Below are 22071 nucleotides of genomic sequence, written 5' to 3'. Positions count from 1 at the left end.
CCCTACGGTATTGCTTTCCACGGTGGCTATCTCCTCCATCTCTATTCCTAAGAATGTAGTAGAGGCCATGGCTGATCCAAAATGGAGAGAAGCGATGAATACCGAGATGGTGGCCCTTGAGAAGAACCACACTTGGGATCTTGTTGAACTCCCAAAGGGAGAGTTCTGTTGGATGCGGATGGGTATTCACGGTCAAGTTCAAGTCCGGTGAGTGCTGTAGAGATATAAAGCGAGGCCCGGTTGCTAAGGGCTATACCCGGTGTATGGCACGATTATCGAGAAACCTTTGCTCCGGTGGCCAAGCATAACTCCATTCGGGTACTCCTCTCAATGGTACGCAAACCTTGATTGGCCATTATACCAGACTTGATGTAAAGAATGCTTTCTTACGTGGTGACTTAGAAGAAGAAGTCTACATCGCTCTCCCCACGGGTTCAAGCATCCTAGTGGCGATGGAAAAGTGTGTCGTCTCGGGAAAGCGCTTTATGGCCTTAAACAATCTCCTAAGGCTTGGTTTGAGAGGTTTAGGCAAGCTATTCTCTGAGAATGGATACATCAAAGTCAAGCTGATCACACTTTGTTTATCTGAAGGAAGGGCAACACTATTACTGACTCTTATTGTATATGTTGATGACATTGTGGTCACGGGGAGCAATGGCTGAAATCCAAAGCTTAAACTTTACTTGGCTCGGCGTTTGAGATCAAAGATCTTGGTCCATTGAAGTATTTTACTGGGGATTGAAGTTTGAAGATCCAGCGAGGATCGATGTTTGTCGGAGGAAGTTTGTCCTTGATCTACTTACGAGACAGGGTACTTAGGGTGTAAACCAACCTTCTCTCCTATTGATCGGAATCACAAACTAGGAGAAGATTGTGGTGAGCCCCTTGTAGATGCTTGAAAAATATCGAGAGATTAGTAGGCAAGCTAATCTATCTTTCCTTTACCCGACCGGACATAGCCTATCTTTGTTGGCGTGGTAAGTCGGTTTATGCATGCACCCAAAATGGGACATCTTGATGCGGTGTATAGGATCTCGGATACTTAAAGTCATGCCCTGGAAAAGGTCTTCTCTTCTCTAGAAATGGTACGCGAGGATCGAAGCATACATCTTGTTGAATCGGCTGATCTATTTGATCGAAGATCCACCGGGATCTTGTACTTTTGTTGGTGGGAATTTGGTTACTTGAGAAGTAAGAAGCACTGTGGTGGCTAGGTCGAGTCTTGAGCGGGATTTAGAGCTATGGCTCACGAGTGTGTGAAGTCTTGTGGGTGAAGAGACTTGTTCGAGGTGGGATTTGGGATTCGAGATATCAAACCTATGAGTTTATATTGTGACAACAAGCGCCATAAGTATTGCCTGACCCGGTGCAACATGATAGGACCCGAGCATGTTGAGGTTGATAGACATTTTATCGAGGAAAGATTGAGTCGAGACCATCTGTGCCCCTTTTGTGAAGGCGAATGAGCAAGTGGCCGACATCTTCACGAAAGGACTTAGCACTCATCGCTTTGTTGTTTATTGAACAAGTGGGTATGTATGACATATACCACCCACTTGAGGGGAAGTGTTAAGAATAGGAGTTTAAGGGTATTCTAGTATATAACCACATGTATTTTATATTTCTTACATTATTTGTATAAGGCCGGGGGCCCTGTGTAATTAGTTATTCTTTTTCAATATAAGGAAGTTTGTCTCTAGTTTGAGATAGAAGAGATTAAACACGACCGTATGTGCTCTTCTCTTTCCCTCTCTTTTCCTTCTTCTCCTTCCTCTCTAAAACTGAACAGCTTTTGTGCAGGGCAGGTGTATCCATGATAATATCTCTATTGTCCAAGAGGTTGCTTAAGATTTGAATAGGAAAGCTTGAGGGGGTAATGTGATCTTCAAGCTAGACATGATGAAAGCCTATGACCGGTTAGAGTGGAAGTTCCTATGGCTTGTACTGTCCAAATTTAGCTTTAGTGAGGTTTGGATTGCCTTAATCAGGAAGACCATAGAGAATTGTTGGTTCTCGATTGTGTTGGGTGGCAGCCAATCCGGTTTTTTCAAGTCTTCCAGTGGGGTGAGGCAGGGGGATCCCTCATCACCTGTACTTTTTATTTTGGCAGAGGAGGTGCTGAGCAGGGTATCAAAAATCTTTTTGTGGAGGGGCATGCGTCTTACTTCCGGCTATCGAGGGGGTGCCCTGGAATTTTGCATTACCTTTTTGCTGACGACACCATTATCTTCACCAGGGGCTTGAAGAGATCTCTCAAGCAAGTTATGGGGTTTATTGGCAGATATGAAAGATTTTTGGGCCAGCTGGTAAATATACAAAAAAGCTGCTTTGTGTTGGGAGACAAGGTCTCTTTGGCGAGAGCCCAGATGGTAGGGGCGGTGACTGGGTTCACTAGGAAGATGCTCCCATGCCTCCCAATTACCTATTTGGGGGCCCCACTCCACTCTAGAAGGCTGAAGATTTGTTTTTTTTACGGTCTTGTTGAAAAAATAAGAAACAAGGTGGCAGGCTGGAAGGGAAGGCTCTTATCTTCTGGGGGACGTGTTACGTTATTGAAACATGTCCTCGCTTCTATCCCCATCCACATTCTCGCAACGTTGGTTCCTTCTAAGGCAGTCATTCGGAAATTACATGGGATCTTTGCTGATTTTCTTTGGGGCAGCTGGGAGTAGGGAAAGCGCAGGCACTGGGTGTGTTAGAGGAAGATCTGTAGGCCATTTGATGAAGGGGGGGGCTGGGGGTTAGGCGTCTGGAGGATGTTGGCCTTTTACTCAGGCTTAAGGGCCTTTGAAGGGTCCTTTCTGAGCGCTCTCTGTGGAGTGATTTTTTCAGGGCTAAGTTCTTTAGAAACTTCCATATTGCTCTAGCAGGGTCGCATGGTGTTGGTTCAAAGTCTTGGCGTAGTACTCTGGCCTTTAAGGGTTCCTTAATGGATAAGTCAAGGTGGTTGCTTGGATCTGGCAATATTTCCTTCTAGTTGGATAACTGGACTAGCACTGGCCCTCTGATTGACCATGTTGACAATGGTCTGCTATTGGACTTGGATTTGTGGGTCAAGGATGCCTTGGGGGAGGATGGAGCTTGGAGACAGGACATTCTAGCTCACATTGATTCGGCTGTTGTCACGGAAAGCATTACTCTTGCTAATTTTTCTCTCTAATAGATGTGATGTCTTAGCATAGACTCCCCTCTAGTGATGGTTGTTTCACAACTAGGTCGGCTTGGAACGAAGTGAGGAGTGCTTCACCCGTGATCCCATATGCTTAGTGGATATGGAACCAATCTATACCCTTGATGGTGGCATTTTTTTCTTGGCAGCTCCTTATTGGAAGGATTCCCACAGATGATTCTTTAATGTTGTTGGGCATTCCCCTGGCTTCGAAATGCAACTGTTGTGGGAGTCCACGGAGGGAGACTATTGATCACTGTCTGGTGTCTGGTGGTACGGCTTCCTAGGTGTAGAGTTACTTCTCTCGTATTTTTGACATCGCTTCCGTTCCCTCTCAGGATGTCAGAGGTAGAATCTCTTGTTGGCAGTGTTCAGCAAGTTGTAAAAGCCTTAGTGCTTATATCACAGGAATCTTGCCTTCTTTGATCATTTGGGAGCTAAGGAAGGAGAGAAACTATAGAAGGTACGGGGAAAGGTGCCGCACTGCTGGTTCAATAGTTGAGTATATTAAAGCCTGGGTAAAGGAGGTTTAGCTACCCTCCAAGGTTGGCCGGTTGGGGTTGGTAAGGGACGGCTTGATTCTACAGTGTTTTGGGCTCTTGGCTCCAATACCCAAGCTAACATGCCCTTTACCAGTTTATTGGTGTCCTCCCTTTGCTTCAGTAAAGCTTAATGCGGATGGTGCTTGTCGGGGCAATCTGGGCTATGGAGGGCGTAGAGGGGTCATCAGGGGCTCGAATGGTGTAGTCCTAGCAGCCTTCTCTAATTTTTATGGTGCCTGCACTAATTCGATTGCTGAACTAAGAGCCTTGAGGGATGGTTTGGCCCTTTGCTAGGATTTAGGTCTTTTTGACTTTGTGGTTAATTCGGACTCCGAGTCCACTGTTAGAATGGTTAACCAAAATAGGTGTAGCTTGTGGAAGGGTTGGTATTGGTTCCAGGAAGTGTTGGATTTAGTTTCTTCTGCCCAGGCTTTCGTGATGTTTGCTTTTCGTGAAAGTAACAGTGTAGCTAATTGGTTGCCTAATCTTGCTTGGGACTCTGGGTCGTCAAACACTTTGTAGCAGGGCTTTCTCCCTTCGGGGGTTTTTCAGGTTATTCTGCCAATTATCAGAAAATAGTACTTGTGTTTTTGTTCTCTTTGTATGGGTTAAGAGTTGTGGTGAGGCCAAGAATGTTGTTGTTCCTTGGGTTGGGGTAAGGTGCTATGTCCCCCCCCCCCATGTGTATTCTTTATTATTAATAAAATTCTAGGGGCTGGCCCGGGTCCCAGCTAATATTCGGGTTAAAAAAAACAAAAAAAGTCTAGCAGGAGACATTTTCTCTAGTGGCTAAGCACAACTTGATAAGAATCCTTTTATCAATGGCTGTCAACTGAGGCTGGCCACTATATCAGTTAGTTGTGAAGAATGCGTTTGTCTATTGTGACTTCGTTGAGGAAGTGTATATGCAAGTTCCACCTGGTCTGAAGTTTCCTACAACTGAAGGTAAAGTATGCCGCCTTAAGAAAGCTCTCTACAACGGTCTCCAAAGTGATGCAGATTCATCATTAAAATAAGGTCATGTTTTATTAAGATTAAGTCTAGGGTTGGGTTATATACGTGTTGGGTCTTTGATTCCATGGGTTTTCTATGTAAGAAGCCACTTTTGTGGGCCTAAAATATAGGTAATTAGGTTGCATACGAGATTAGTTGTTTTAGTTCCGTACTTAATTTTATTTTGGTGTTTTTGTTCATAAAGTGAACCGGTTCAATTTAAGTGATTTAAGTGTTTAGTGAGGCTGGATTAGGACTCTGTTTGAGTCTATTTCAGTTTCCTGGTTAGTTTAAGTTACCTAATAGGTTAAGGATTGGGTTAGGCCTTTCCTTTTTAGTGTAGGAGTCTATTTTTAAGTCTTTTATATAAGGTTGTAAGGGGGTTCAAGTATTGAACACGAATTTTGACATTAATGGAAAAATTTTTAATGCTCTTCTTCTCCATTGAAGATTTTTGTCTTGTGTGTGATAAAGGCTGGTGGGATTGGTGTTTCATCCAATCAACACCTTGCGATGTGAACCCCGGGTGGTTCTTTTGAAGCTCTCCTTTAAGTTCTTTGAAGATCTCCTTCAAGTTCTAGTTAAAGATTCAATTTTTATTCAAGATCTTCAATCAAACAAGCTGCTGCCAAGGAAATTCTGCAACAACAGTGAGTTTGAATCATTCCATCCCCAACAATTATTCTTCTAATCCTCTCACAGCCCAAACCCTAACATTCCCCCTTTTTATTTTCACTTTTCCCAATACCTAAACTCTGCACAGACCAAACCAGCCAGCAAAATCCCTCCTTTTTTGGATCGAACTCTCCTCTCACCATAAGGAAAACTCGATCCAAATTGCTCCCTCATCTGACCATCATAAACCCTAAAAATCTATCTTTTCCTCTTTTCAAAACCCCAAAACCCTAACCCTAACCTGTTGTCCATTCAAGTTTACATACTTCCCTCCACCAAAACATCTCAGGACCTTCACTGCTAGACTCCCCTACATCAACTTGACCTAATCCTACCATCAAACCTTAGGTCCCATCAAATCCTAGGCCTAATTTCACAATTTTCACCTATTTTGACTTAGCGGAATTACCTAGTTCATAGCAGATCCTGGTTATTGGCTCCTAGTTGGACTTCTACCAATCTAGGACAAGGCTTGGTTTGAGAGGTTTGGACAGGCTATTCCAAAGAATGGATACAACCAAATTCCAGTTGTTCACACATTGTTCATTCATCAAGGTAGTGGTAATATCACAGCCTTAATTATCTATGTGGATGATATTGTAGTAGCTGGGAATGACCAATAGGAAATAAAGAGACTCAAATCCTACTTAGCACAGCAGTTTAAGACTAAACATCTTGGTCCCTTGAAATACTTTTTGGGAATTAAAGTGTCAAAATCTAAAAAGGGCATAAATATATGTTAGAGAATGTTTGTGTTGGATCTTTTGAAAGAGACAGGGGTGTTTTTTTCCCATCTTGACTCGGTGGTGGGTGTCGGTGGCCATATGGCCAAGATAGGTTCTGCAACTTGACATCCACACTATTTTAGGCCTTCTTAATACAATGGAAATATTAGTTTTAACAAATTCAAAGCCAAAATTTTACTTTGACTTCTGACCTTACGACTTCAGCCTGGGACGGAAAACAGCACAGTACGAAGGAGATAACTCCTTCAACTCTTCTCGGTCCAGTCTAAACCTTTAGGCGAAGCATCGCCACATCATGTTCTATCAATTCCAGCAAGAACTCATCACAGAAATCAACTAAACAAGGAGTATTTAATTCCTGGAATCAGATCTGGTGACTTCTTAGTTGCAAAACAGAGACAGAGAGACAGGAAGAAGAAATCGAAGAGGGAAAGAGAGACAGGAAGAAGCAATCGAAGAGGGAAAGAAGAAATAAAGAAGAAATTGAAGAGGGAAAGAGAGACAGGAAGAAGAAATCGAAGAGGGACGCCATGGCGTAGGTCGCCATGCATGCTTCTCCAGTGTCAGGACGCCATGGCAACGCCATGACAACTATGGTTTAAACTGAATTTTCTCTAATGTTCTTACCCACTCTCAAGGGTGTTTTAGTAGGATTTGTGCACAATAACATGGGATTATTGTACCATGCATGAGAAGGTTAAAGCAACATGGTTAGGCAGGTGGTGAGTGATTCCCAGTCTGCTTTCATCAAGGGGAGGTCTATTGTGGACAACATCCTTGTTTGTCATGATGTGGTTCGAGGGATTGAGCAGAAGGGTACTTGCTCAACAGCAGTTTTGAAGATTGACCTTCATAAAGCTTATGATTCTCTGAGTAGGAAGTTTTTGTTTGAAATAATGGAAAGAATGGGTTTCCCTCAGAAGCTCATTGGTTGGGTGAAGGCTTGTGTTGACACGCCCTGTTTCTCCATCTTATTGAATGGGAGTCCTGCTGGCTTTTTCAAAGAGGGAAGGGGGATTAGGCAGGGGGACCCCATTTCTCCCTATTTGTTCACTATTGCCATGGAGGGTTTTTCAGCCTTGATGAGGAAGTTGGAGGTTGAGGGTAGCCTTCTCCCCAGAGCAAGAGCTACCACCTCTCCCACCTTATCTTTGCAAATGATTTGATGATCTTTGTGAAGGCCACCGCAGATTCTGTTTTGGCCTGCCTGGGGGCCTTGGATGATTTTCATACCTACTCTGGGTTAAAACTCAACAGGGCTAAGTCCTCTATTATTTTAGGGGGCCTCACCCACACGGCTAGCGAATTTTGTGGATACCAAGTTACCTATCCGGTATCTAGGTGTTCCTCTCATTTCTCGTAAGCTGGCTTTTGCAGATTGCTCGTCCATTTTGGATCGACTGCAGAGTAGGCTTGATGGCTGGAAAGCTCGTCTCTTATCTTTTGCAGGGCGGTTACAACTTTTAAGCTCTGTTCTTCAAGGCTGCTACATTTATTGGTCAGGGATTTTTGGGTTGCCTGGTGCTCTCAAGGAAAAGCTGGAATCCATCTTCTCCAACTTCCTTTGGTCGGGCCCGTCTCTTGATCGTAAGGTACATTACATTTCTTGGGAAAAGATTTGCAAACCTAAGGCTGAAGGGGGCCTTGGTATTAGAAGAATTTCAGATATGAATGCTGTGGGTATTTTTAAACAAATTTGGTGGATTGCCTCTAAGAAGGACAGTCTTTGGGTTAGGTGGGTCAATACCCTCTATCTAAAAACTGACTCTATTTGGACTGCAAAGGTCCCCCAAAATTGTTCGTGGGTTTGGCGGAAGGTTCTCAAATTTAGAGATCTGGTTGAGCCTCACATCCATTATATTATTGGGAATGGCCAAACTACTAGACTTTGGTTAGATAATTGGCATCCCAAAGGGGTTTTGATTAAGAGATTTGGGGATCGGATTCGCTATGATGCTGGGTCTCACCGGCTTGCCTTGGTTTCGGACCTTATTAGAGATGGCTGTTGGCATTTTCCCCCTCAGGGCTCCTTTGATCTGATTACTATTTCGAGAGATCTCCCTAGTATTCCCATTGTGAGTGGTGGGGAGGATCTTATTGTTTGGAAGGAAACCCCTAATGGTCTCTTTACTACCAAATCGGCTTGGGCTCTTGTTAGAAGTAGTGCTACTGAGGTGGATTGGTATAAGCTTGTTTGGTTTCCTAGTTTTTTCCCTAGGCATTCCTGCACTACCTGAGGTGTCTTATGGGAGGGCTCCCAACTAAAGACCAACTTCTTAGAAGGAACATTGTAGTAGGACAGAATTGCATCTTGTGTTGGGGGGGTTTGGAGAGCCATTCCCACCTCATCTTTGACTGTCCTTTCTCTAAAACCATATGGGATAGGGTTAGTTCTATGTGCACTCCAAATGGTAAAGGACCAGCTGGCCTGTCTGACGTGGTGAAATGGCTCTCTCATGTGGTTTGTGCTAATGACAAGTTAGATATTATTCCCAAGCTTGCTTTTTGTGCGACGATTTATCATGTTTGGTGGGAGAGAAATCAACGCCTCTTTAGTAATCAATCACGGTCTTATGAGAAAATCCTTCAAGATGTTAAATTTGATGTGATTACTAAAAGCTCTCAAGGTTCGATTTTGGCTCCTCATACCCCTAGAAATCAATGTTTGGTTGACAAGTGGGGGATCTAGGTGCAGTGGGCCTCTTCGGCTCCCAAAATCTGCTCTTGGCCGAAGCCCCCTGCTCACTTGGTAACTCTCCATTGTGATGGGTCCTTGAGTGGAGATACAGCTGCTTATGGGGGTCTCATTTGTGATTCCTTAGGGCAACAGATTCTGGCTTATGTTGGTAAAGGGTGGGAAGCTTCGGTTCTTAGCATGGAACTGTTAGCTATCCAAAGAGGAGTGGCTTTGTGCTTAGAGAGGAATATTCGTCATGTTTCAATCAGATCTGATTCGAAGTTGGCGGTGGACATTCTTACAGGTGTGGTCAGCTGCCCTTGGAATGTTTATGCTTTGAAGAACCAGACTATATCTAGTTTGAACCAGTTGGCTCGACATGAAGTGAGGCATGTTTGGAGAGAATTGAATAAACCAGCAGACTTTATTGCTTCCATAAATAGTGGGGATGGAGAAATTATTATGTATCCTCTGGAGTTTCATGATGACCTGTTGCGGCTTATTCATGATGATTCTATTGGCAAGGCCCAATTTAGGCCTTCGTAATTGGGTTGGGTGGTATTCCTTGTAGTTCTGAGGGGTTTGTCCTCGGGGGTGTGGGGCCTCTTCCTCCTCCTTAGGTCTGTCTAAGGGGTGGTAGCAGGCTGCCTTCTTTTGCATCCTTCTTTTCTGCTTCTATACACTCATAACTTACCTATCGAAAAAAAAACATGGTTAGGTTACTTACGACCATACATCCGAAAGTGGATCCAGATATCTCCACCTACTTCCTTCACACCATGAACATGTGCATTGGGGATAGTCTACCATTCTACCACAGTCCAAATATCTACCTGGTCCTTTGACTGCTAAGCCCAAAAGTCACTGGTGTTGACCGTCACCGGAGCAACACCTACATACCAAGTTCAATAGACCTAATTTGGGCACGGGTGTACCACATACCCTCTTTGAGCAAGCTAGGCATGTATGAAATTTATTCTCCAGCTTGAGGGGGAGTGTTAGTAGTACATATTATGCGGGTAGAATAGTAAGTAGAATGGGAATAAATACATGTGTATGTTATGTTAGTAGAGGGGGGATTCATGCAAGTTCCCTTTTTATCTAATGTTTGTGAATATAGGGGAGAGGTATCATACAGCCTCTCCCAACTCTTCTATATTATCGAACTATTTGATGTGAGGAATAGGGAAGAGAAAAAAAGAAACTAGAAGGGACTTTTCAGTTGTGGAAGCAATAAACTACTAAACAAAATTGAAATCTTATTTCTGCAGTCTCTAGTAAATGTAGGGTACTTTCTTATTGTTGAATTATTTATCCACCCGTGTCCCCCTTTGGATAGTCTGCCGTGTTAGAGCTCCTATATGATATACATATTGTTTCCTCCCTTTCCTACAAGGTCGGCCTTTTAGAGGAAGCAGTTCCAACATGGTATTAGAGTCAGCAAGGGTCACTGTATCGAGTCCCCCTAGGAGCGGGCAAGTGTTGAATTATTTATCCACCAGTGTCCCCCTTTGGATAGTCCGCCGTGTTAGGGCTCCTGTATGATATACATATTGTTTCCTCCCTCTCCTACAAGGTCGGCCTTTTAGAGGAAGCAGTTCCAACACTTATAATTATAAAGACTCTTGTTTCCTATTGCTATTCGAACTTAAAAGCTAATGAGAAACCAAAGTAGTAACTAACTCAACTAACTTAATCAAAACTAGAAACTTCCTAGTTGCAAGACCTATTAGCCTATGACTGGACCTCTTTTATAAAGAAAAAGAATTAAAATATTTGCCCTGTTTACTTAAAACAGAGAAGACACAAGCCCCTCCTCATGTTGCCTCTTAAAAGGGACTAAAAGCAAACCGACAGACTTGGAACCACACCTGGGCCTCCTAATGGGGTCTAACTTATGCCACCATGGAAGGTTCACTGCATTAGAGGTGCTTTGATTGATGTTTCTGCTTGGGATTTTTTTTTAAAAAAAAAATTTCTTGATAGATAACTGTGGAAGACATTTTATTGATTGATGAAAATCAAGTACAGAATCCCACACTAAAAGCCCGAAAGACGAAGAAACAATGGCCTCTTTTCATATTCCTCTAGCTGGATAGAGCTCCCATAACACAAAGAACTTCTATGGGCACCCTCTTTTGATAATTGGTCTGCCACCTCATTGGTCGATAGTGACTTCCAGTTGAATAAAGATCTAACGGACGTGATGATATGAGCAAACCTCCGGGGGGATTCGTGATCAGATCCCATCCAAGTAATGACTGACTGAATCTCCTATAATCAGCAAAAATTGAAAAAACCTTTTGTCACAGAAAACCGCCGACCCATTTTAATGCCAAAAGCTCAGACCTAGTTTTGCAAGTCTGGATATTTTTCTGTAACTGGAACATCTGAAAGGTACTGTTGATGACTAAAATTTGAATCTTTGAATTGCTATTCTAGTGGGTTATCTAAGAGTGTTTTGTGCTTCTATCCATTGGAAGATCCCCTTTTCTACTGGGTTCATAATGGGTAAGGCCATGTTCCTTAAAGTTAGCATACATCCTGTGTTCAACCAAAATCATCTGAAACAAAGATAATGCGCCTGATTGTTAAAAATAATTTTTAAATGTATACTGCGAGCCTAAGGACATGCTAAATTTTTTACTTGGCAGCATCATCCTAGTGGTTGCTTGGATTCTGAAGCAGATGTAGTAGCCCTTGCATAGAATGTTATTGGCGTGGATTTCATTTTCATGCTTAATTTTGAGACAATGTCAGTACACTTTTTTTTTTTTTTTTTGCGTCCTGATTACACTCCATTCTTCATATAGCGTATTAGTTGATCGATTAGTATCCTGTCGTTTATTTCCTTTCAGTTTTTTTTTTTTTTTTTTTTTTTTTTTTTTTGGCCTTTCTCTAACATATTAATGGCAGGGTTTATTTAAATATTTCTTACTTGAGGATATAATTGAACAGCTTGAATGCTTGTAATAGAAGTTTTAAATGGAAATTAATATGATATTGTTATGTATCTAATATCAGAATTGTGACCTTAGGTGATGGTGCAAAGTGTGAGTTTTGTTCAAGATTCCACCTATAAAAAGGAGAAAAGATATGCTCCTCACAAGCATTATGTAGGGGGCTCAAGTCATGGTAAATCATTGTTTCTTACTCAATTACATAAGTGCATGTGTAGCCTATGGAGAAAAAAAATACCCTATTTTCATATTCAAACCTGAGTAACTTATTATAATGATAAAATTGTGGACTTCTATATATTCACCAGAGTGGAACTTTCGTATTTGATTGACTGTTAGTTGATTTGGTGGAATTGTTGTCTTTTACTTCTTTCTTTTTCTATTTTATTTGTAAAATGATTTAACTTTAACAGGACAAAACCCAAAGCAATTAGTACCTTGCCATATTATTCAAGGCCAACCAACTAGAGCTATAGAGCCAACTCCACTATATGGAAAAAGAAAGCTATACATCGAGCCTTGCACCAAGAATTGTCTAGAATTCATGGCCCAAAACATGTTAGATCTTTAGCCTTGTCGGCTAATTTGTAGATGGATTCCTAAATTCAAGTGCTCATTGTTTGCATTCCATCCAGACACATCACATGGTTGCAGGCTCCACTTGTCATCACATAGTCTCTGCCTTTCCTGATAAGGCTAAATCACCTAGGCATTATCTGTATACAACTATACACTTACTATGCTGTTACTGATTTGATGCCTTGCTGTGTAGGTATTATGAAGGATAACATTTCCGTTAAACAATATTGGAATCAACTTCTTGCTAAACCGCATGAGTGGTTGGACAAAAGATTGAACAAGGTTAGCTAACTTTAGGGTTCAAGAGTTCGGAATCAGGACCAAAATTGGTCACCACCGATTATGATCTGGTTCCGTCCAGGATCAGCCAGAGGAAAGCCATAGGTCATTCTAGAATAGTACCGTTTTGGATTGATTCGGCGATCCCGATTTCTCATACCCTGTTGACCTAACGTTTATCAGACTTAGTTCTGTTTTTAGCAGTCACTGATCATCATCTCTGATCTATTTTTTTCCCCCTTCCAAAAACCTATTCCCAGAATATTCAAACAGGTGCAGATTTTGAACACAAGGGGAGTGGAAAACTACTCTGGATTGATGAGTCTACTCCAGAATGGATATTGTCGAAGTTAGAGTCCATGACCTTTGCTCATGGAAGTGAGAAGAGTCAGAAAAGTGGTAACAACATGCATTGGCTTATTAAGCTTTTATTTCATGTTTCTTTATTATAGATATTTACCATGGAAGCCATAGCCCTAATTTTTGGATTTATTTACTGTTTATATTTTTATATCATCTAGTGTAATTTTTCTTCTAATTTTTAGTTGCTATGTTGGAAGGTGAGAAGTCTACTGACAGTTATTGGACAGAGCTTGTTAACAATCCAGAACGATGGAGAGACTACAGGGAGCATAAGATGAATGGAAAGGTCAACATCTTTGTTAACAGATTATTATTCCATATTTTCCTTTCTATTTTTAATCTTTTGTTTTGCAGGTAAAACCAAGGCATCCTGATTTTAAATGCAAGGAAGATGGTCATTCACTTTGGCTTAACACAGCACCAATCTCTGTTCTACCAAAACTTGAGGGATTGGAGTTTGACGTTGAATGTTCTGAGTCGAGCCTAAGAAAAGATAATAAGAGTGAGTATATATGATCAGGTTGCTTCTTGTATAAGTTGTATAGGTTGTGTTAAAGAATTTGGACTAATCAAATTTTATAAATGATGTTGAATGCTGACAATCCACTAATGAACTTTAAGAAAGGTTAGTTATCCTTTTAATGCCCTAGTTTGATGGAGACTTGGGAGTTGTATCTTCTTCTGGATGGCTCCTCTCTCTAACCTCCCCTCATCTTCTTTTATTTTATTTTTTTATTTTTTATTCTTTTTATCTTTTCCTACTATCTCATACAAGGGAAAAAATTTTCTGCCTCAAACCCATCAAATCACTTTTCGTGTTATTTTGTCTGCCCCATTTCCCAGCCCCCAACCCACCCAAAAGAGGAACATGCGCACTCTCTGAAGTCATGTAAGTATTTCTTGGATGTGTTTCACACATTACAAGATCGTACTAATCAGTGTTTTCCAACCCACTCTTTTAACATCCCCACCTGAAAAAAAAAGAAGCCGACCCATTACTAACTCAAGGCAAGGTTGATTGACTCAACCCAGTTGAATGGTCGGACCATTCTGGTTGACTAGACAATAATGTCAACAATAACTATGCCATACAGGTATAGTGTCTCATACACCTTACATTTACTTAGGTTTATAATACCTATCTTGTCCTAAACTTTGAGTTCTATGTTGTCCAAGATCCTCCAATCAGCACTGTCTTATCTCCTTACAGCCCACAAGCATTGTCCAGAACTTCAGGTCCCAACAAAAAAGTGATGATGGCTACACCTTTCCATTTCTTTCCTCATACTATTTCTCAATTGGATTCTCAACTCAACTCAACCTTATCCTTACTAAATGTAGTCAGTTACATGGATCTTCTTTCTCCAATCAGCTCTATTCAAAGACATACTTATTATTAGTCCTCAGCGATGCATGTCTTTCCTCACCACTTCTCCTAGGGCTATTTTAGGTTTGCCCCTGGCTCTTTTAGCTCTAATTTGGATCATGTCACTGCTCCTTATCAGAGCATTCAAAGGCCTTTGTTGTACATTCATGTGTCACCTTAAAATCACATTTTTTTAACTTATCATGTATTAGAGCTACTCCTAAATTTTTTTTTTTTAAATTATCTTTTCTAATTTTACCATTCATCCATCTCAACCAAGGTTTAAAGTATCCTTCTGTATCTCCCGATACTAACTGATACACATCTTATTTTTAAGGTACTGATATGATTATGATACCCAAACAAATTGGTATTAGTACATGTAAGAAACCACATTTTTTTATATATAATCATTTGAATGCGTTTGTTTCGTTTTGTTTTGGTCTCCTTTTTATACAATACATATTTTACATATTACATTTATAGTGTTTTATGCTTCAAAACTGTATTTTGCATACATCCTGAGCATTTCCAGATGTTTCTTGAGCATTTCCATACGTATCTAGCGCATAGTTGTCAAGGCAGTCTAAGGTGGGTGGAGGGTTGCCTAAGCGCTTAGGCGACAAGGCGCCTGCCTAGGTGTTGTCTAGGCGCCTAATTGTTATTTTTTATTTCCCCTATTTTCTAACATTATTTGGTATGCTACAATATGTACCTTATATCATCAAAAATCAACATTAAGCCACATCAAGCCATAAAAAATAAATATTAAGCAACATCAAGTCATCAAAAATCAGCATTAAGTAATCAAAAATCAATAATAAGCCACATAAAGTCATAAAAAATCATCATAGAACTAGAAGACAGTAGAATTGAAGAGGCAAGCTATTGGAAGTTTGAAACAATCAAAACATACATTTGGTTTATACTGTTCTTAGAAAATATGATCTTATCAATAAGTAATTATACTGCTCTGGATTTAGAGAAATGTTCTTGTTCTCTAAGAAGTTTGATTGATCAAATGATTTTATTTTTACATTAGACTTTTTGTATTATGTAGAACACGAAACCAGCTTTCCAACAAATCCAAAATTGTTTAAATCTGATTTATATTGAAGGAGTTATGTTCCAGTCAAACCTTATTTGGAGTGTGTGAATGCTTTCAAAATCGCTCTGAATGAAAATATTTTTTTAAATATCAAAACAACTGAATATTTTACCGCACTTCGGGTTTTTAGCAATGTTTTACCATATTAAGATTTGTTAAAGTTATCGAGGTCCTTATATAAACCACGATAGAGGGAGTCCCTCTATCGTGGATATGTTTCCTTTTTAGTTCCTACAGATTAGTTTCTATTTTCAAGGCGATATTGTCTTTCTATTTTTCTTTCCTATTCTAATTAGGGAAGTTATTGTATTCTTCTCTTCTTCTAAGTTGTAAATAACATCAATGAGGGTGGAGTGAGCATCGGCTATGAGTTCTCTCAGTAGCCTCCCTTGTCTCCTTCTTCGTCTCTTCTTTCTCTCTTCTACTGTTTTTATATTTTGGTATTGCAACATGGTATCAGAGCTATAAAAACAATAGTTTCTTCATTCCACGATTCTGGTTCATTGGTGTTCTTCTTCAAGTTGTCATCTCTGGCGGCAGCAGCCTATGCTGCAAACTTTCAACCCTAGTTGGTGATATGAAATAAACTAGGGTTCTTTTTTTACTGCTGCTATCTACTATCTCCAATCCGTGAAGTTATATTGATCAAGAGATCAATTTTTTTATTGATATGGTGTTTGCGGTTTCTCTGTTCTGGATTTTTCTTCAAGGACAAGCTATCTATACTATTCACTGATCCATCATCTGATGGGAATAATTTTTTCAGCGGATATTCTCTACTACCATTATTGCATTCGACCCATTTGTCAGGATTTCTTTGGCTTGATATTCCTCCATCAATTTTCTCCATATAGTTGCGGATACTCTGTTTTTTTGGTGATTTTTATGATGTCTTCTATTTGCAATTGAAACTGATAAAGCCTGCTGATCAGAATAAGGTTTTGGGATTTTTTTTTCTACTGCAATTATAGTACCTTCAATCCTAGTTTCAAGGTATTCTGCCCTGCACATCTCCCAGTCACTAAAATCACCAAGAAAATGGGGTTGTGATGAACCCAAATTCACACCAACCAATCGAAGATCGCCACGTGGCGCGACCCAGAAGAGTGGGCCAAGACAGAGTCAGTGAAGCACCATCCACCAACACCCATGGGCGCGGCCACCCTTGGGCGCCAACCCCCTTGGGGGCGTGGACCTCCCTGGGCGCCAACCCCTTGGGGCGCGGACCCCTTCTCCGAACACGCTCATCCCCGGGCAAGGATCTCCAACACTCGAACACCGCAAACCCACCGCCATCAACAAGGCATAGATCGCATCACCAAGGACTCTAGGTCACCGCCTATCGAGTCACGTAGTCCGGATGGACTCATGCACTGTAAACCCCATCTACCACGTAGATGAGGTCTATCCACCAAGGACGCCAAGTCTATACGGACACCACGTCTCTCCGAAAAACAACTACCAGGTCTACCATGACACCACGTCTCACGGAAGGCAACCAATCAAGAACAAGCCCTCGCTACCCAGGGGACTCTTATCACCTACGGCAAACACTCTACATCAACTCGGGACTCTCCACACCCACCACACACTACTATAAAAGGCAAGGTACACAAACCCCATCGGGGACATCTTAACTCATATTGAATACTACTATTCATCTGTTTGCTCAGAGAGATCTAACTTAGGTATCGGAGAGTCCTAGGCCGGAACCACACCGGTTCTCCTTTGTCACCCCAGGGTCTTTTGCAGGTTACGGCACTCGAAGGACCACTGAGCGATTTCTTGACGCAACAGGTTGTGTTTCTCTGCTTCTACAATTTTCTACTGTTGCCTGCCTCTATGATGACTGATCAAAAGAGTTTAGTAGACAATGTTCATGTTCCAATCACTAGTATTAAGCTGAATGGTGTCTCTAACTATATGTTGTGGTCGCAAGCTGTTCTTTTGCTTATAACCATGCCAAGGGGAAAATGAAATATCTTACGGATGATCCCCCTCATTGTTAATCATAAAGATCCTATTTCCTTTACTACACATGAAGAATGGATGCGTGAGAATTCTATACTCAAAATCTGGTTGTAGAATAATATTTATTCCTCCATCGCTGCCAATGTTATGTTTCATCAAACCGTAAACGGTGTATGGAATGATGTAAAGGAAAGTTTCTCCCAGGAGAAGAATATTTCTTGTATTTATGAGTTACATGAAAAGCTATTCAGCTTTTCCCAAGGTGATAAATCTCTGAATGAGTATTTCAGCAGTTACAAGGGGGTTATTGAGGAGCTTCAAATCCACCAACCTCTCACTGCTGATTTGGAGCAGCTGAAACTCCAATGGGCAGAATTTCATGTTGTCAAATTTCTTGCCGGCCTTCATCCTGATTTTCAGTCTTTTAAGAGCAAACTTTTTGCTGGTGAGAAAGTACAATCTTTGAATGGAACTTTTTCTCGACTTCAGCGCATCTCTACATCTACTAAGACTAAATCCACTCCCTGTACAAAGGAAAATTCTGCCTTTATTGCTGGTAAAAGCCGTGGTTCTTCGTTTTCTGGTCGTGGTCGAGGCCAAGGAAGGGGTCATAACTGTGGAACTGGTGGACATGGTGGACAGCAGATTGATAAGTCTAACCGCTTCTGCACCCATTGTGGAAGACAGCATCATACAGTTAATACGTGTTGGGCTAAGCATGGAAAGCCTGAGTGGGCCAATGAGTTGGCCAACACTGTTATTACCGAACACACCCCGGAGAAGATCCGTCCTGGCGATCCAGTGTCTGCACCTGGAGCTACTTCCACTGTTTCATATGACTCACAGAAGTTCGTCTAGTAATAAACTGGGCAGAACTGCATGTCTCCACGAAAATGGCCATAACTTTCAAACTCTGAATGACCCCATTCTTTTCCCTATGTACAGAGGACTCAAAGGGCTACATCTTTCATGAAGACACCAACAACCCAGGTGCATGCACGGTTTAGGCTTGAACTTGACGGAAGCTCAAACACTACTACTTTCAGCTTAAACAGAGTACCTGAAGAATACGCCATAACTCTCCACTCCACTATTGGATTTATGCTAGAAAGCTAATTCACATGTCTTCATTACTTATGGTTTGAGCTTCTGTAAATACCAACTGGAAGGCATCTCAAAAAAACTGTGAAGACACTGTAAGTGCACAAATGAAACAACAAGAACCACAACTGTGCATTGCATATGGATGTCAAGCTCAACCATGCAAACCCATAGCTTCCCAGCCCATGCTCATTCAGTTCATATGCTGCATCTGTCACTCACCATGCCAGCCCATGCAATAAACTCTCTGCCCTTCTACACATGTCATCTACCAATGACCTTCCGCAGCAACACAATAACCACTGTGTAAGTTTGTTGGCTATTTGAGTGTTGACAACATTGGCAACACCAACAGCTATAGTTCTAACAGTATTTTATGTTTTCTCCTTTTAAATTCCTCCTCGTTTTCTTAGGGGAAGTAATCTCACAATCTTACGGTTTTAATGTGTGGAGAAAATCAAGACTCCCATTTCAATTGAAAATTTTACACCAACAAATTTTCATTATTTTTTTCCTTTTTTTATTTTCTGAAAATGACTATTTTAGCAAAGATATATTTCAAATAAGTATTTTAACCAAGATTTCTAAGATTCCTTTTCCCTTTGCTTCTCTGACTTGGGGGCAAAGTGTCTCACTGTCTAGGTCAAGAAGATTGCTAGTAGTTTCAGTAATATAATAATTCTTCTCCCAGTCAACAATTTGGTTAAATAAACTACCAAATGGGTTGGATCTGCTGCTGATTTAGTCTTTTTGCTAATGTGTGTTGCTCTACCTAAACTCAGACGAAGAGTCCTGGAAGAACTTGGTGGAAAATCCAGAAAAATGGTGGGACAATAGATTAGACAAGGTATCCAAATTGACTGTGAATTGCATAGTATTAGGCCTTGATACATTATATTTGATATGTATGGTTTTCTATTGGCAGAAAAATAAAAAGGCTCCTGACTTTAAACATAAATTCACTGGTGAAGGATTATGGGTTGACAGGTCACCAGCTTGGGTACTTCCAAAGTTGCCACCTCTGAAAGCTGAAAAAAATTTTGAAGTCTGCAAGAGGGATTCTTTATTGTCCTAAGCCACCTCTGAAAACTAAAAATGATTTTGCAGTCTGCAAGAGGGATTCATTATTTTCGTGAGCTTTATTATATAAGTATGTTTCAGCCCCTCATCTTCAATTTTAGTGATTATTCTTCTGAGAATATATTCTGGATTCCTTCTAAGGTGTGGGCTATGCAGGGAATGTTCTAAGCGTTTGGCTACAACAGCTTGTGTGGTTTAGGATGATCAACTTCAGATACAGTATAGTGCAACACAAATGTGGTCCTGCTCCCTCAAATTCAACAGTATGAGATGATGTTCTTGATCTGGAAGATGTGATAGTGCGGAACATGTTTCTGGCCTTGCTGCTATTGTATTACATCTTTGAATCCTCTGGGATCTTTAAGTGTATTTTTATTAAATGAGACTTGCATAGTGGAGATCATAATTTTAGAACTGGACCAGGTATCAAACATAAAAGATGCCTGGTTCTGCTTTTTACCGGTTGAACTGTGGGAGCTTTTTCCCCCAAACGCAAAGAACATGCAGCTCTTAGATGACAGATAAAGTATATAATAATCGTTGCCCAAGAAATTTTTCATCACTGTGAGTGTAGGAGAGGGAAAGGTTATGTCAAAAGTCTATGCTAGAGTTGAATGGGGTTTGATTAGTGTGGTTTGAGATTTTTGGTATGATTCTAAATTGTGTGACTTAATTGGATGTACTGCTTGTCCTCTGCGTCCGTCTTATTCAATCAAACTGTAAGGAAGCTGTTTTGTTAAGCCCATTCCTGTTTACTATAGTTATGGTGGTTTATCAAGACTGTTGGGTGTTTAAAGTGATCTGAAGTTTTGTTTGTTGGTGCTGATCTGAAATTGTTTGAGGGGTGATAATTGCAAGAAATGCTCTTGAATATCTCATTTGTTTTTTGCGGATGATACTTTTATCTTTTGTAAAACTTTGAAATAAGATATTATGACAATTAAAGCCATTTTAGAGTTATTCTCTGATCTCTCTTGGAAGCATATTAATTTTGGTAGAGGGAAATCCAATTTAGCAAGAATGTGCCAGTAGAAACTAGTGTATTATATTTAAGTAATCTGGTAGGAATAAAGAATAAAAAATAATGGCATCTAAGGCTGTGCACCTAGGTACCAAGCTTTTCTTTTCCTGATCCAAAGATAAAGGTTTAAAATCGATTGTGGATAAAGTTGAGAAAGAGATTGGATACATGGAAAGCCAATTTCTTGACTTATGATGGACTATCTGTCTTGATTTAATCAGTGTTGGTTTGCATTCCTATCTACTGGATGGGTTGTTTCCAGTTCCCAATGACTATTCTAGGTAAGTAGAACTCAATTTGTGCTCGTTTTTATTTTTTATTTTTGGGTGGTGGTGCAACCAAATCTCATGTCCATTATATTGCTTGGTCTACAGTGTGTGAACTGAAAACTCTTGGAGAATTAGGGCTTCGAGATTTTGAAACCCATAATAAAGCTTTGTTGGTCAAATTAGCATGGAGGCTTTTGATTGAGAAAGATAGTCTGTGGTCTTTAACTTTAAAAGTCAAATATTGTTCTAATAAATCTTTAATTGACCATTTGGTTTAAATCAAAAAATGTTCATGGGTAGTGTTTATCATATAATAGCTGTCACGCCTCAAACCACCTCCTGGGAGGATTGGGCAAGTGACCCGAAATGTATAACAACATCCGCCAAATTCCCAGGATCCAGAAGCAGTTAATATAACTCACAAATACACACATCCATAACAATAGAAAAAAGAGATACAGAGTGTTGCGAAAGCTAAAATTTATCATTAAACATTCAAAAATAAACAGTACATTGTTCATTGCTCTATTTCACCACTTGATTATGCAGTCAATACTTTTCTAACTAATAGCTTTACAAAATACTAAAGAGGGCTACAACATCAAGAGCCCAAGTAAGCTATACAGGATGAGGGGGGGTTAGTATATCTTATCTATTCAAAGAGAGTTCCCAAAAGGTTAGATTAGTATGCTGTTCATCCTGTAAGGATCGTCCTCAAGGGCCACCTTGGTGACCCGCACAAGAGGGATAACCTCCCTCAGGATCCAAACCCAAAAGGTCGTAATCACCATCATCCTCCTCAATGAAATGAGTCTCCTAGTTATCGAGATGTCCACCTACAGTATTATCTAAAAGGAAATATACAAGAGTGTGAGATTCACTGAGCCCGTAAATGAAATATGTATCATGTATGCACATGCAAGCACAACCAAATGAATCCTATATGAAATAAGGTTCTTTATTATTATTAAGCCACCTAGCATCAAAACTAAGGCAAATAAAAGTGCTACTACAATCTCCAATACATGTATCCCTGGTGCGGGCCTCTAACCCCTTCCTGTGATACACCCATTGAATTGTTGGAGAAGACCAGTCGGCTCCAGTATCCCTTCCCAAGATTAGCCTGACCGGCCCTCTAGGTAACCACTATGCTACCACTAGTCCTATTAACT

At 40.6% G+C, this 22071-nt stretch overlaps 1 protein-coding gene across 2 annotated transcripts; it reads left to right on the top strand.

The window, feature by feature from the left end:
- The first annotated feature begins 11808 nt into the window (after positions 1 to 11808).
- LOC122657603 (protein OSB2, chloroplastic-like) lies at positions 11809 to 19936 on the top strand. Of its 2 annotated transcripts, XM_043852355.1 has the most exons (9): positions 11809 to 11937; positions 12535 to 12623; positions 12881 to 13019; positions 13181 to 13269; positions 13338 to 13489; positions 13595 to 13608; positions 19312 to 19376; positions 19455 to 19557; positions 19619 to 19936. In XM_043852355.1, the coding sequence occupies exons 1-9, from the start codon at positions 11844 to 11846 to the stop codon at positions 19663 to 19665; spliced, it is 792 nt and encodes a 263-aa protein (XP_043708290.1). In that variant the 5' UTR covers positions 11809 to 11843; the 3' UTR covers positions 19666 to 19936. The 2 variants fall into 2 exon arrangements, with proteins under 2 accessions (XP_043708290.1, XP_043708291.1); XM_043852356.1 differs by lacking the exon at positions 13595 to 13608 and having other exon boundaries at positions 11810 to 11937; positions 13338 to 13485; positions 19455 to 19936.
- The last annotated feature ends 2135 nt before the right edge of the window (positions 19937 to 22071 follow it).

This window comes from Telopea speciosissima, chromosome 4 (assembly GCF_018873765.1).
Source record: "Telopea speciosissima isolate NSW1024214 ecotype Mountain lineage chromosome 4, Tspe_v1, whole genome shotgun sequence".
In the NCBI taxonomy this organism is placed as follows: Eukaryota; Viridiplantae; Streptophyta; class Magnoliopsida; order Proteales; family Proteaceae; genus Telopea; species Telopea speciosissima.
This window is presented reverse-complemented; position numbering and strand designations above follow the sequence as displayed.